The sequence below is a fragment of the Zootoca vivipara genome, chromosome 1 (genome assembly GCF_963506605.1).
Source record: "Zootoca vivipara chromosome 1, rZooViv1.1, whole genome shotgun sequence".
Taxonomy (NCBI): domain Eukaryota; kingdom Metazoa; phylum Chordata; class Lepidosauria; order Squamata; family Lacertidae; genus Zootoca; species Zootoca vivipara.
This window is the reverse complement of record NC_083276.1, coordinates 66336747-66353305: the sequence shown is the minus strand read 5'-3', so window position 1 is coordinate 66353305 and position 16559 is coordinate 66336747. Positions and strand designations below refer to the sequence as shown.

Here is a 16559-nt window from a genome sequence, read left to right as displayed (position 1 = left end):
GCTGGCAAGCTTGTATGGCTGTTGGTGGCTGGCTTGTGAGCTGTGCTGGCTGAGCAGTCGCGGTTGGTGAAGAACCAAGAGAATTCTGAAAGTACTGCTTCTTAACCCAAGGTGCAACGATACAGAAGGCTGTAGCATTTTCAGACTAAAACTATCCAATGGCTAAAATTAGGCATCTTAGCTCCTGTTTAGAAAATTAAGCAGTGTACTGACACCATGTGCTAAATTAATAGTGGGCACCCGCAGATTCCTTTGTGGAACTGAAGTCAGACATTTGTTAGTATAGGCTACCTGCTTCGATTTCTACCAAAGAGCCTATTCTTAGGATTAAAAGGTTGCAATTCTCCCATGCAGGAAAACCACCCAGGTGTGTTTCTTACCCACACCTAAAATATTTAAAATTGCACCACTTTTAAATTTGAATTTACAGTGGTATCTCGGGTTATGAACTTCATTCGTTCCGGAGGTCTATTCTTAACCTGAAACTGTTCTTAACCTGAGGTGCGCTTTCGCTAATGGGGCTGCCGCGCCGGCAGCGCACAATTTCAGTTCTCATCCTGGGGCAAAGTTTGCAACCCGAGGTACTGCTTCCGGGTTAGTGGAGCTTGTAACCCGAAGTGTTTGTAACCTGAGGTACCACTGTATTTTTTATTGCTGTTACCGCCTGTATGACGATGAAGCTTTGTGCAGAGCAAGACAGCAAAGTAAACACCAATGATACCTGCAAGTCTTTTTTCCTGGTGGGCTCTCTCTCTCTCTTTCCACTGAATTTAATTTAGTGATGTTTTCTGTTGAATGCACTGGTTCCATGGAATTTGCTGAAAGAATCTGCTGATACATCTGTCGAGTAATAATTTCTGCCACTCCCACAATGTCAGCATGTACTTCAGCGCAAAGAGACAAGTTGCGGCAGTAAAATGTGCTTTGGGCGACCAGGCACTGATGAAAATTAACCACTGATTAACACAAGTCTTGCTCTTGAGTTTCCTTGCCGCTACAGTGAAGAAATAATTAGGAGATCTTTTTATGGAAAAGGATAGATGATGATAATAATAATAATAATAATAATAATAATAATAATAATAATAATCTATGAAGGGGCAGTGACTCCATCCATGCAAAATATATTATTTCATGTGAAGTAGAAATTATGTATATGGTCCTTAAGGAAGAAATGGACAAGAGGGCAAAGTCAGATGGTTTGCCAGAACAGAATCCATTATGATTTTGGGAGTTGGTATGAGTTTTGTACTTTCTCTCGCTGTCATCCTCATCAGTGCTATCATAATTATAACAATGGAACTGGGCTATCCAGCATTTCCTTGACTATAGGATGTCTTTGACTTTGTGGAGTAGAACTTGCTTCATGAGATTCTATTGTAGGGGAGCTGCAAGCATAGGCTCTCTTTTTTATTATGTCAGCACAGTGTATGCAAACACAACAGAAGAATGTGGTAGGGGCAGGAGAGGGAAAGTGTGAGGCCATCTCCCAAATTCAGACAGACAGTTCTGGTGACTGAGTAGGTCTTACTCAGCCCAGGTTGTCCTATGCTTGAGAAGAAGTGGAAAGTAGTAGCAACTAATGATGTGCCAAAAAATTAACTTGGGAGATAAATTAACTTGGGAGATAAAAATTTCAGTGAAATTCTATAGGTAGAGTGTGAAATTTTCCTCTTGCTTGCCCTTACATTTGCCAAGGACCATTTGTGAGTGCCATTTCTTTCATTCTACAAATAATCTCGCCACTGTTCTGCACTCTGCAGCCTTCTTGGGTTCTGCTGGCTTCAATTAAAGTCCAGGGAAGATGTCATGAGGTAACTCTTCCCAAGGGGCTTTTTGAGATCAGGAAGTGCAGGCAGCTAGGGAGGCTGCAAAGTACTGGGGAAATGTTTATTGTAAAGAAGAAACCTCTGCCACCTTGCTGAAGGATAACTCAAGATCAGATCTCTCCACATACACATAGCTGCCAAGTTTTCCCTTTTCTCACGAGGAAGCCTATTCAGCATAAGGGAAAATCCCTTAAAAAAAGGGATAACTTGGCAGCTATGCATACAGGAATTTAAAAATGCATTGAGAAGGGGGGGGGGGAATAGAAGCTTCATTCTTAGGGAAAGAAAACTTTTGAGAAATTGAATGACAGTTCCAGCACAGTACTAGAAACGGCACACAGCTAATTGTACCAAGCCTCTTCCCGAGTTGATGCAGACTAGGTGGGAGATTGAGGTAGCAGTGCCTACTCTCAGTCTGCCTGCTGCACCAGGAGGAACACGGAGTACATTTATTCTTGCACTACCAGTCCTTCTAAGGAGTAGTTTCCCCTTGCAGTTCTTTTGGGACACATCAGCCAAGATATGATCAAACCTATTCAATTACTTTGTAAAATCAGAGAAGATAGAGATTTTGGCTTTCTGTGAAGATGCAAAGTCTCATACAAGTTTTGACTTCCTCTTCAAGCTTCTGTATGAAGCAGAGGCCACCATGACGAGGGATGAAAATATTCTTGTGCTAAAAGCTTATTCTGCACATGTGCAGAACTGTAGTTTGCATTCTGAGCTGTAGTATGTCTTCAGGGAGATACAATTTGAGTCATACAGCAAAATGTTAAAAACTGGGCAAATCTGTATTCTGAATTCGATAAGTCTGAACTGTCACCATTTCTGACAGATGTTGACTGTTCAACTAGTGCATTGTTCACTTGGCATCAGGCAGTCAGACAGAATAATGCATGAGGGCAGTGGGATCAAGTGTTGCTCTCCAATTTATGATATTTTATGTCCCGCAGAAGATCTGAATAGAATCTATTCACAATAACGGCCCATGTTCAGACTTTATTTGTATCTGTGTGGGCTTTTTCAGATCTGCTGAACATCGCAGTGTTGCTAGTGATGTGATCCTGCAGCATACTGTTCCCTGTATGTGCCATGTTCTATGAGCACGGCTACGTGCAGCTTCAACATCCTTGCTTCAGGGGATCTAGGAACTCTAGAAATGCCACTGAAGCAGATATGGAAAACCCTTACCTTAGGTGTGGAGAGAAACAGAATCAAGGAGGGAAACAGCAAACCCATCCTCTCTAGTTATGATACCCAAGGGAAAAACAGCATGTAAACAGAAGTGGCCCATCCAACAGTTGCCATCTCAGTTAACACAAGTCCAGACATATGATGCTCGATAGGCCATACCTTGTCACATAGCCATCAGGTCCAATCCACATGTGCACTGAAACAAGCTCGTCTTGCAGGGGGGCAGGGAAGATTCCAGCTGTTCCAAGTGCTTTTCTATGGGCAGCTGCTGGGTTCTGTGGGAGTTGCAACCCAGTATCGAAGGGCAAATGAAGAAATGATGGAAACCATTGGGGTTTATCCCAGGTAGTACTAAGTGGTGCCTCTCATCATCACAAGGATTTATACTTGCACAATGGGACTTCCCCTTCTGTCCTCCCCTCCACAATTCCTACATTTGTTCCAGGATCCAGGGAAGCAGAGGTAGGCAAGTCCTGTTGCACAAGCAGAAATTCAAGGATATGTTGCCCAAGCATCATAATGGATGAGGTCAAGTCCCAGAATATAAAAACCAAAGGCCAAATGATAAATGTCTTAAATACAGACTTAAAGGTAAAGGAACCCATGACCATTAGGTCCAGTCGTGACTGACTCTGGGGTTGCGCGCTCATCTCACATTATTGGCCGAGGGAGCCAGCTTCCAGGTCATGTGGCCAGCATGACAAAGCCACTTCTGGTGAACCAGAGCAGCACACGGAAACACCATTTACCTTCCCGCCGGAGCGGTCCCTATTTATCTATTTGCACTTTGATGTGCTTTAGAACTGCTAGGTGGGCAGGAGTTGGGACCGAGCAACGGGAGCTCACCCCATTGCAGGGATTCGAACCACCGACCTTCTGATCAGCAAGCCCTAGATTCTGTGGTTTAACCCACAGTGCCACCTGGGTCCTGCCCACAAATGGAATGACTCCAATTGCCCACAAAAGACTGTGGGATAACAGGGTTAAAATCAGAGTGTGGCCTGACTACATATTTTGCCTTAATAATCAAGAAGAATACAGCCAGTTTGAATGCCTTTTTAGTAAATATACATTCAAACAAGCAATTTCTAGAAGTGCTTTAATATGGTAGCAACTGTACCTTTAGGCTCATACTGGAGAGGATGGTTTCTAGGTGCATGAACTTGAGTCTTAAGGGACACATGGTTGTCCTTGCCCTATATTGCTGTGGGAAACACCTCTGAAATGCCCCATATATAGTCTGGAGAAGTATACACATTCTAATCCAAGTTTGAAAATGTTTCCTTCCATAGGTGATGGAAACTTCCTCAGTGTTTGTGATAGCCATTTTGATAGTTCAGAAAGAGAATACCACTAAAACTAGGAAATGTCACAACTCCTCCTTTTGCATTGGTGTGCCATAATGTGTTACTTCTGTAAACATTGGAACAGTTTCATACTTGGGGGGAAATAGGTGTGGATATCTCTCCGCAAAAGATCTGAGCAGGTGTATGGATATTAAAAGAATATTTTGTCCTAGATATAACAATATCTTTGGCTTTGATTTCCAGTATTCATTAGCATGTAAGCTTGAAATTCATTAAAGGAAGCAAAAAAATAATAATTAAAAATACCTACAGTTTGCATGTATGTGGTGCTTTAAAATCCATTAGTGTACATTCCGTGCTGCCTGCATGTAAAAAGAAAATACTGTTGACAGTTAGGATGCTAAAGATAGCTCTATATAGCCTTTTTCTTTTTCTTGTTTTTAATAAATGAACAATGATAAAAGCCTTCAAAAATTCCCTTTGATGTGAATGAAGTCTTCTGCATTTTGAGATACAATAAGATGGATTAATTGCTCCTCATTAGGCAGCAAGTTGGAATAGCTTTGAATGTGGGTTCTCTTTTAGCATTAGCTATTGCCTGGCTGAAATAGCTGGCTTTTGTATTTACTACTGTCTTCTCTAATAATAAGCAAATTGGAGATCATGGCTACAATTATTCAACTGTCTTTTGCCCAGTACAATTGTATACTTCCATGGTTTGTTTTTTTTAGTTTCAGCAAATAATTTCAGAGGTTATTCTAATCAATACAGTCTAAATGCAGAACTAAGATTTGTAAAATTACTTATTAGAAAACTGCTTTATGCTAGTATTTCATGCTTTACTGTAAAATTCATTTTAAGAGCAAATTGCAGCTTCTTTGCCTGAACATTTTTTAAAGTAACGTTTTGTTAGATGTCTATGTAGGTTTTAATGAAAATATCTAATACCACATAATTTATGCTGTTGATTTTTAAAAAATGCATATTATCCCTTCTTTTAATTATACCAAGAATATATTTTGAAAAGTTATATTGCATATCTCTTTCATTTCCCTGGGATACGAAATCATTTTGAGTAGGTTGCTTAGGCTCAATGAATTATTTCTAAGTGTACATTAATTTTAGAACAGATTATGAACAAAAGTTGCTGATTTCTTGCCTTTAAAAAATCCATTCCAACCTGTTTTATCACAGGTTTTTAAAAAATGGAATGACTTGTACCGATTGGCCACATTTGGACATCATGTTTGTCTTTAGTTTAGTTTAGTTTTTTTAAAGCTATGGCTAAGCAAAAAATGGAAGCAGCAGTTTCCAAACTCTTCCAAACCAGAAAATGAGAAGGAGGGAAGGGTGCTAGTCAGAGGCTTACAGATGTTTGTATACAGCAAACTAAACTATGATGGATGTAACATGGCCAGCATGTTAAATCTTTTATGGCATTTGCTTCAAAACCAATTGGCACTCAAGGAAACACAGGGCTCTGATTCATTAAAAGATATAATAGAATTGTAGAGTTGGGAGGGAACAAATGTAAATGTTGGCTTACATTTAATTTTAATATATCCCAAATCTATTAATGTTCTCTAATGGCTTGCAACTTGAAAACAAGTACCGGTAGTAAACAAAGTAGTAAACAATAAAATTATTAATCATGAACATATTACACTCAGCTTCATAACACATGCAGCCTCAAGAGTTTTGTGGAATGCATGACCATCAGCACTTTGTGCTCTGCACAAGCACTTTGATTCCAGTTTTCCTCGCCCCAAAGCTCTTTTTGTATTTTGCACACATGCCCCCACCTCCCCTCCCCTTTTATCATGTACAGCTACTTTGTCTGACCCTGCAAGAGCAACCAAAATTCTCAGTAAGGTGGATTGCCTTCCCTTTAGCCTTTGCTCAGGGTGCATTGTGTTTTGTAGTTCAGAATAAAAAAAAGATGAAAGGGTGAGCCATAAGCAAGTTTTATAAAATTACATAATGAGAAGAAGAGATGGATCAAGATGCATTTTACTTATGCTCCTTCATAACCTTAGAATTTGGGATCACCCAATGAAAATTATTGTTGAGTTTGTGTGGCAGACAGAGCAATTACTCCACAAAGTGCATAAATTGCTTATGGGGTTCATTGCCACACTATGTGGCAATAGCTTTATAAGGGAATGAGGTAAATTGGTGGAGTGCAGGTCTTATCTGTGGCTATCCACCACAATCACAAAATGACACTTTCTGTTACAGAGGCAATAGAACTCTGAATATACTGGAGATATACAATGGGGAGAGGGCTGTTGTGTTTAGTCACTGCTTATGAACTGGCCACAACTGGTACATCTCAATGAGCAGAAAACCTCCCTCTGAACCAAAGATCACCCCTGTTTCCAAGAACCTGCTTTATAGCCCCTACTTGCCCAGCATCCTCCTTTCTTTCTGTCCACATGCATACAATTGTTCCTGCTGTTCTGCTTACTCCCATCTGTGACGCTCATCACCACTCTATTTTTCATGCAGTTGGCCACTCATAACCATTCATTTTCAAATAAATCTTTTAAGATTTTTTTTCAAACTTGGTGCTCATTCACTTTCTTCACAAGCTCTTTCTTATGTTTGGCTTCACACGTAGAGGAAACAGGTGGGAAAGAGAGCAGGATCGTGGCAGAAGACCCCCACCGCCTGACCTTTGTGCATCGGGCAAATGGTAGCAATGGGGTTTCTCTGTAGACCCTTTCCCATCATCAGGAACGCTGCATGATTAGGCTTCCAGATCTCACAGAAAAATCCCTGTGTGTACCACTTTGTGCACATAGAAACCCCACATCACAAATTTGGAGTGGAGTGGAGTTTACAGATGGAGCCAAACCAGAGGCAACAGCTTGGACAGAAAGGCAATGACATTGGGTCTACAGTGTACCTTGGATTTCAAATGCCTTGGCTCCCAAACAAATTGGCTCCCAAACGATTGAAACCCAGAAGCAAGTGTTCCGGTTTTCAAACGATTTTCAGAAGCTGAACGTCTTCCACGTCTTCCGATTGGCTGTAGCCTTGGTTTTCGAATGGTTCTGGGAGTCAAACAGACTCCTGGAACGCGTTCCGTTCAAGAACCAAGGTATAATTGTACCCGCTTTCTTTCTTTTTAACCAGCTTTTCCCAGCCTAGGCATCCATCCCATCTCTTCTGGTCATTTATGTGAGAACATTGCCCACAAACCACTTTCTCTATCCACATATTTTATTGGAGTCTGTGCCTCACGTGTGATACCCTCCAAATTCTCTCCCAGAAGTAGGAGGGGGTGACTTTTTTTTAGGGAACAAAGGCTATGTAGATAAATGGTGGCGATCATTTTTCTTGGGGAACAGTATTGCAATGGTCCCTGTATGTCTGAATATGAAAGCTACCTCTCAGTTTAGTCAAGAATTTAGCTATTGCTATTTAGATCAGAAATTTATGGATCGAAAATGGACAAAATGAGGAAGCAAATTAAGCCTTGCCCCCTTTCTGGAAAAGAACGTATTGCAAGAGACATTCAAGGACTATTTCAGGGTCACCTTGGGGGAATGCTTGCCTCTTCCAAGGTTTCCAAGATCAATACTAGATGAGAGTCAGCCAAGGAACACTATACTGTAAACGACAGGAAAATAACGTTAGCATTACTAGCACCAGAAACCAATCACGGCAATTGAAGGCAAACTATTCTAAACAAATTCTGTTCCACATTTGCTTAGTGGCTGCATAATTCCGTGTGTCTACAATTAAGCCATTTCGTATTTTCTCCAGCATAACTGACAGTGGAAACACACACCCATTTTCTTAGGAAGTCAAGGTCTTGGAACGCTTGTGTTCATTAAAGATCCCAGTGCACTCAGAGGTGGAGAATACGGGTGTTAAGTCATGTATCTTGGCCAAATTCCAGTTTCAGTAATTACTACTAATCTTCCTGCCTAAATTCCCCATCCAGTTTTAATTGGATGTAGTCTTCTTCACTAGCTGCTCAGACTGTCATGTAGCATTTTAATGTGTGATTAATCAGTTGTTATGAGTTACCCCAGAAATAGCTGCATATGAGAAAGTAAAGCTTCCTTTTCATTATGTAGGGTTCATAATAAAACCAGAGGATTTGAAGAGACCCTGAATGCTACCTAGTCCTATCCATGCCCCGTAATAAGCTGGAATGTGCCCTTTTTATACATCATATTTTATTTTACAAATTAGCCATTTAATCCAGATAATAGTGGATCACTAGTTATTCTGGAACAAACAAACCACACCTTGCCTGGGGTTCCTTCAGACAAGAAATGATTTAAGACTCCAAACAAGTAAGAAATTCTCCCATCCCCATTTTTCATTCTACTGAATAGAAAATTTCTTTCCAAAAGGACACACTTTTTATGTACATTCTGCTGTTATGTTAGCTGTTCTACCCTACTCACAACCAACATACGCAAATAGATATAAAATGTATATGCACATATCTATTTGTTAAATTTTGACTAAATGGAATTCAAATACAATGGCATGTAATTAAAATAAATGATAAAACAGCTGTTATAAATTTCTCGAATAATATAATCCTTCACTTGACCTCAGTTTCATTGATCCACAAATGAATTATATAGCCCCTTGGGGTCTGTACATGCTTGTGCAGCAAAGCTCTCTTCGGGAATGAAAAAGGAATACAGTGGTGCCTCAACTTACGAATTTAATCTCTTCCGAAGGCACCTTTGTAGGTCGAAAAATTCGTAAGTCGAAAAACGCCATTGGAAACGCGATTTCCCATAGGAATGCATTGGAAACGGAAAAATTCGTAACCCTATCTAAAAATTCGTAAGTCGAAAAATCCCTATCTAAAACCGCTGCAGTTTTCTTTCGGATGTCAAGACATTCGTAAGCGCGCGGTCATTACCCCCATTCGTAAGTCGAAAAATTCGGTTGCTGAGTCGTTCATAAGTCGAGGTACCACTGTATGGACATGTGACATTGCTTCTCCAATTGGAAGGCAATCTGAAGCTTCTGAGCTGGGCCACTCTTGCCCTGCCTGGTTACAGAGTGGAAGCCCCAAGCTTCATTCCTGGCATGAGTGCCACTGGCCCAGCCACGGCACTAACAGATGTACAGCCACTGAGTGGTGCCTGTGATACAAGAAAACAAAGCAGAGTCCCTCTTTTATCGTTATAAATCGGGTCGAAAGAGGCAGTTTTGTTTTGTTTTTCACTCTGAAGAGTTCCTTGCTAACTATTTGGAATAATAATGTGAGACCCAAAAACCTCAGGAGTCAAAAAATAGGTCAGGCAGTTGGCATAATTGTTTGAATAAGTTGATTTCTCACTCTACGGCATCCCCGCTGCTGCTAAAAGCTGGGTTTCTTCAGCAGCCATATTGCTCTCAGCCGGTTCCCCTGTGACTCTGGAAGAGCAGGCTACAGATGGGTCCACAGGTGTTAATGTCGCTTCTCAAAGCATTAACACCTGATCAGGTTTCTGCTTGAATTCTGCTCAGGATTTTGGGGGGGGGGGTAGGAGGGGAGATACCCCTGAGAGCAGCTGCTCCCCCTGCCGCCCACACCCCCAGCAAACCAGCATAAAATAGGCAACCTGTAATAGTTTTATTACAGCAGTTTCCACAGCTTTTTAAATGGGGACCTAACAGCTGCCAAGCTGGTCATTTAATTTATCAGCGTGGTAGGCATTAATACAATTAGTCCCTTTCTTCTTTTGATGAATCAGTTCCTTGGTGAAAATTAATAATAACTGTTAAACTCTATGTACAAAATGACTAGGAACACCTTACAATTTTAATTGTGCTAGAGCATATTTTGCTAAGAAACTGCACTTGTACAGAAGCATTTTAACAAACTTTTTGTTGTTGCATCCAGGTAACAAGCATGGTAAGTATTTTTTCAGTAAAGCAAGCATTGCATACTTCAGCTGTGCTTGGCAGGCTCTCCCCCCCCCCTTTTTTTTCTTTTAGCTAGCTTTAACTGTACTGTTAGCCTCTGCTGTTTCTAAAGGAGCTGTTGAAATGAAGAAGCTGCTCGACTTCTCATTATGGGCTTTGGAGGGAATTATGTGTGCGGATTCATATACCATATTGGATGGCATGCTTTCCTGGCTAGCATGCTTGCGATTTTGCTTGTAACAATGAATCTGCCTCTTAGCGCTTGTGTTCCTTTATCATTCAGTCTTATACCCCAAAGTTTAGCTTTTGCCCGAAATATTTTTTTCTTCAAAGCAAGAGGAACTTGTGGTGCAGAATTCTGCTGAAGCCACAAGGGAATGGTTCTCTAGGAAGACCTGGAAGTCCATGTTACAGTTTCCCAAACACCTGTGCCTTGCCACTATCTCCTTACCCAATGGGACCCCAAATCCAGGGCTTACAGGCCGCTTCACAGAGAGCCACCCACAGGAGCCACCTCCCCACACTGCTGTCCCATATAGTAGTGGTGGAGGTGGGGAAGCTTGGTGTGTGAATGTTGTAGTTATATGAGTGAGGCCAGGGAAATGCAACTTCCTTGTGCAGTTGGCTTGGTTCTGTTATTCACAAGCAGCCACCAAGTGACATGTAGGCCCTGTGCAGTTGTGCAGCCAAGTATTCAAACCTAAGGCTAGACGTGCTATTGCATGCCTGTGTAGGATTTGAGTACCTTCCTACTAGGGCTTCATTGTGTTTGGGTTGTGTCTAGCTTACTTAGCATGAGCCTTTGGAACAGGGTGAAATATAAAACTGCTGCCTGGGTAACTCCCAGAAGTCATTTTCTTCAGGGCTGGGATCTGAACTTGATTGTTTGAGGCTGGGACCTGAGCTTCTATGGACTGTGTACTCTCAAGCCTCAGAGCCCTCTTCAGTCTCTTACTCGGCATAAGCGCCAGGAGCTTAGCAAGCTACCCTTCCTTGCTCAAGAGAGCAGTGCCTGCTGTACTTTAGACTCCAGCACCTCCCAGCTCCCAGCTCCAGCCACCTACTTCAGGGATCCCGCTCTGCAGATCACACCCTCTCAGATCTAAACCATGGTGCACTTGCCCATGGTTCTGGCTTGACCCTGGCATGTTGATAATTGGGATTGGGGATAACCAGGGTTACGTTTAGACCACAGTTTCCCAAACTTGGATCACAAGCTATTTTTGGACTACAGTTCTCATAATCCCTGACCACTGGTCCTGCTAGTAGGGATGGTGTAGTCCAAAACCAGTCAGAGACCCAAGTTGGAGAAACTCTGCATTAGAGCAAGTCCACCGCTGATTTTGAGCAGTATCATTTATAGATTGAGTGTTGTTATAAAATAAACCTATTTAGCATTTAGTAGCATAGGTAGTAACATATATGGAATCAAGTATTTCCCAAGTATTTCTGGGGTTCCTACTTCACCGGGTGTGGGTGTGGAGTCCTTAAGGGTACGGTCAGACCTAAGGAAAGCTTGGTTTCAACAGAAGACTTAAGTACAGGCTTAAATCTCTGCTGCCGAAAGCAATAGGCTTTAAAAGTATTTAACTCTGACTGGATTAAATCCTCTGGTTCAGTTTTCCACAACTTTAATAGGCACCAACAGTAGCTTAGCACTACAGCATGTGTGAAATATTGTGCAGTGCATGCCTTGCACTGCCTTCTTATTCTTCTTCCAGCCTCTTAGAGTGAAGTGTGGCCTTTAAAGCAACAGGCTTCCTTCTCCCGAGCTCTTGAAGAGAGGGCTGTTAAAGAGAAGCCAGGTGGATTCCAGAAATACCTAAAAATCCTTATAGATGTTAGTTTCAGGCTCTCAGGTTCCCATCTGGTTGCAATCAGTGACATCATTTGTTTCCTACATTAATAACCCACCTTTCTTCTGTCATGGGGCCCAAGGCAGCTTACATGCAATTCCCAGGTAGTCTCACCTGCAGGCAGTGACCAGAGCCCAACCTGCTTAGCTTCAGCAAGACAGTAGCCTCAGATGCCTTCAACTCATTACCCCTATCAGGGCTGTAGTGTATTTGCCAAATCTTTATTATGAACTAGTCACCTAATTTTGTTGCTGCTGTTGTGTTCCTGTTTGGGCTCAACAAAGACTTTCAAATGATAGTTCAGACCAGGCATCCCCAAACATTGGCCCTCCAGATGTTTTGGACTACAGTTCCCATCATCCCTGACCACTGGTCCTCTTAGCAAGGGATCATGGGAGTTGTAGGCCAAAACATCTGGAGAGCTGCAGTTTGGGGATGGCTGGTTCAGACTCTGTTCTGGTTTGTGGGGAGGGGAAAGGGGATAAAGTTCAGTCGAGGGTTAAATTCTAGCTGACTTCCTACCGATTTACAGTAGGGAATTGTATTCATACATAAACCAAGTCATGATAATATGGAGCAGAGAACTTTACCCTGAGGAAATCCAAATGTATTTTACCCCTTGTGCTACATTCCCCACCCCTGCATGGTATGCTTTTATTTTGCACATTTCCTGTGCCTTTAAAAAAAATTAATTTTAGCATATGTGCTTCCTAGCTGTGCTTGCTCAGTGAGATTTGTTGTGTCCAGTCTATTAATGAATGCCTGTAATTGTCATGTTGAAGGATCAGACTGCAAAGGACAAAGCACTCCAGCACATGGCCGCTATGTCATCAGCTCAAATAGTATCTGCAACAGCGATTCACAATAAGTTGGGCCTGCCAGGAATTCCCCGTCCGACGTTTCCTGGAGCACCTGGAGTAAGTTAATTGGCTGCAATAAAAAAAAGTACATTTCAGAACAATGATTGGTAGGAAATGAAGGATGGATCAATTAATTTCTCTATAAAATGTACTTCCCTGTTCCCTTATGAAATTATTCAGTGAAAAAATATATAAAGGAAATGTGCCCTGAAAGAGAGCAACTGAAAAAAGTTGTGTGTGTTTAAATATTTTTATTTTATTTTATTATTATTTTTGCTCCCATGCAGTTTTGGCCAGGGATGATACAAACAGGACAGCCTGGATCTTCACAAGAGTAAGTGATGGAAAACAAGACTGAGCGCCACTGTTTTCACTTGTTTGTATGCATATGTTGCAGTACACATTGGTAGGTACGGTATGTGTTTATTTGACTACATGTGTATATCCAAAAATGACGTGTACCTAGCCAGAGGAATTCAATCCCAGAGGCTATAACTAAAGAACGTAATGAGAGTGGCAGTGGTGGCATGGGAAATAGATGAAGCATATGTGCGACCAGAATGCTTTCTATACTTGATAGTAGTTTCCCAGCACATTTACCCAGTCACCACAGTGCCTGTTAATGTGGATTAAAACAAAGACTGTTTCAATTAGGGTCAGTTGTGGGATACAGAGATTAGTTCCAGCCTTACCTCTACATCCAATGAGATTAGGAGCAGATTTTAGGATTTCAGGGAGGGGTGTGTTTCTATTCGGACCACAACCCTGGGGGGTTGGGGCTAGGTGAATCCCTCACATATCATGGTCCAGGTACTATTCTGCCCCCCCCCTCTCCCCACCCCAGCTGCTAACTAAATAACAAAAGTCAGGTAGGGTAAATGCTTGAATCCCTTTAATATTACATCTGGTTTGGTCCTGGAAAATCCCCTGCCTCATTGATAGCTGGATCTTCCTTGATCTTGGATCAAGTTTAATATCCCAAGGGTCAAGGGAGTTCCTTCATTCAAATAACCAAGGCTTCACGCACACACTGCATTTCAAAGCACTCTCCCCCACCTGCTGCCTCCCCCCCAAAACTGGGAGCTGTAATTCTGTGAGGGGTAATGTACAGTTCCCAGGTTCCTTTGGTGGGAGGGAATGTTCTTTTAATGTATGGTGTTTACACAGCCTGGGGCACCCTAGCATATGGTCTTCCAAATGTTTTGGTTTACAGATCCCATCAGCCCTGGCCAGCACAACTGTGCTATACAGTGGTACCTCGGGTTACAGACGCTTCAGGTTACAGACTCCGCTAACCCAGAAATAGTACCTCGGGTTAAGAACTTTGCTGAGAACAGAAATCGCATGGTGGCGGCGCAGCAGCAGCGGGAGGCCCCATTAGCTAAAGTGGTGCCTCAGGTTAAGAACAGTTTCAGGTTAAGAACAGACCTCCAGAACTAATTAACTTCTTAACCCGAAGTACCACTGTACATCTGCACTGACTGGAGTTGTATTCCTAAACATCTGAGGGGCACCAGGTTGGCAAAGGCTGACCTGTCCCTCAGCTCAGGCACTAGCTTCTGCATATTGTGGGTGAGATTCGACTAATGAGTCCCATCAGCACAGGACTTCCACTTGCACAACAGGGCTTTCTTTCCCCCGTCCCCCCAGGAAAAAAATGTGGGATGTGTGTGTAAGAAACCCCCCTGGAACAGTGTGTGGGGTGAGGAGAGGGGGGATTGTTCCATCTGGCAAGCCGAAATGCTTGCCCTGACTGAATGTTTGCCTCAGTAGAACAATGAATTACTGTATTGGTCCCAATATAAGACTCACCCGCAAATAAGCCGCACCTTTAAAATTGAAGGAGGGAATAGAAAAAAAAGACAATCCCGGGCTGCTTCCGGGGCAGGGGGGAGCTGCACTGCCTTCCCCTCTTCTTTCTGGCAGCTCGAGGGAGGCTTAGGAGTGGCGAGCGGGCTGCACACCGTTGCCCTGCACTCCTGGTTTGCTCTCGGGGGGGGGGGGGGGAGCAGCACTGCTTTGCCAGCGGCCTCCCCACCCCAAGAGCAGCCCGGAACCGTGGGGCAACACCTGCTGCACTCAAGCCTATCCGAAACTGTTAGGGGAAAGGGAAGGTCACAAATATACACCCCACTTAACTTTTTGCTGTCAGAATTTGGAGAAAACGTGTGGCTTATATTCGGACCAGTATGGTACCTCCTTTGTACATTTACATACCTCTTCGTTGGCCACTTCAAGCACTTTGGCTGAACAGCAGCTAATAAACTTTAAATAAACAAATGTGGCAAAAGGATGGATGTGCACAGTCTTGAGGTCCACTTCCAATCACACTCTTTGTGGAGGTGATGGCAGAGAGTTATGCCCCAAACATCCCAAAGGCCAGTTGCTAGGAAGAGCTTCCACACTCCCCCAGCCCAGCTTTGTGTATTTCTTGATTTGACCCATGAACCAAAATATTAGTGGCAAGCAGCTATGAAGCAAAAAAAGGGGCCCAGGGGCAGGGAATGGATTTGGCGGCCCTAAGGTGGGCCACTGGCTCATACACATTGAGGTGCCAATCTGAAGTTGCTGAGCAAGGAGAGAGGATTCCTCCATTTTAAATCTGTCTTGGTTCCTCAGGACTGCAGCTCTTTAATCACTACGCTACACTCATCCCAGGATGGACTAGCTTTAGACAGGTTTCCTCAACCTCGGCACTCCAGATGCTTTGAGACCACAATTCCCATCATCCCTGACCACTGGTCCTGCTAGCTAGGGATCATGGGAGTTGTAGGCCAAAAGCATCTGGAGGGCCGAGGTTGAGGAAGCCTGCTTTAGACCATTAATTCAGACTAAGAAATACTGCTCTAAAAGGAGGTTTACACTTTCTAGTCTTTACTAGAAACAAAATGTGCTTTGTTGTTACGGTTATTAAATACTTCAGTTAATATCTGACTTCATTGTCCAATGGTTTATTTCAGCATAAAGCCATTTGTCCAGCAAGCCTACCCTATACAGCCAACAGTCGCAACTCCCATTTCAGGTAACAATTACAGATTTATCATTTATCGTTTAGATTTTTTTGGACCCACTCTGAATTTAGTGGCTGGCACAGGTTGCAGCCTTTAATTACATCTACACAAGGGAGTTTAGTAGTCTCACTGGTCATCTACCTCAGATGAATATTTGTGAGTTTGTGTATGCAATATTTATCTATGCAGAGATGATGGAATATGCATGCAAATCATCTAATCCACCTCTGCTTTTAGACCCATAGTGTTATTACCTATTCCAAATTTCTCACTGTAGGAACATATGTGAAGAAATGGCACATTTCTTTGTCTTTTTAAAATCTAAAACCATACCCTTTGGCCTCATATGCAATAAACTAAGGGAATATAAAATCATTTAATTGACTTTATCTTAAAATGATTATTGACTTCATGAAGATTGGTCTCCTTGGCTCTTATGTATACAAACATTCCCAGTAATGAATGGCATATCTTTCAGAGTTGCATCAGTCTTGGACTACGTCATTTATACTTATTTTACTGAGGTTTCTGTGATTATTTTAATGTTCTCTTGTAAAGTGTTGTCAAATTACCGTATTTACTTGAGTCTAATGCGCCATCAAATTTAACGCAC

General features: G+C 42.3%; 1 protein-coding gene across 12 annotated transcripts in view; it reads left to right on the top strand.

Moving 5' to 3' along the window:
• The window catches only part of TEAD1 (TEA domain transcription factor 1), a 168169-nt gene that overhangs the window by 130579 nt on the left and 21031 nt on the right, over positions 1 to 16559 (top strand). For 11 of the 12 annotated variants that reach the window (XM_060275574.1, XM_060275573.1, XM_060275582.1 and 8 more), the window contains 3 exons: positions 12858 to 12992; positions 13223 to 13269; positions 15896 to 15957. In XM_060275574.1, coding sequence (XP_060131557.1) covers positions 12858 to 12992; positions 13223 to 13269; positions 15896 to 15957 — 244 coding nt within the window. Of the gene's footprint in view, positions 1 to 7158; positions 10209 to 12857; positions 12993 to 13222; positions 13270 to 15895; positions 15958 to 16559 lie in introns of those variants that run through there. The other variant, XM_060275596.1, reaches the window with a different exon arrangement.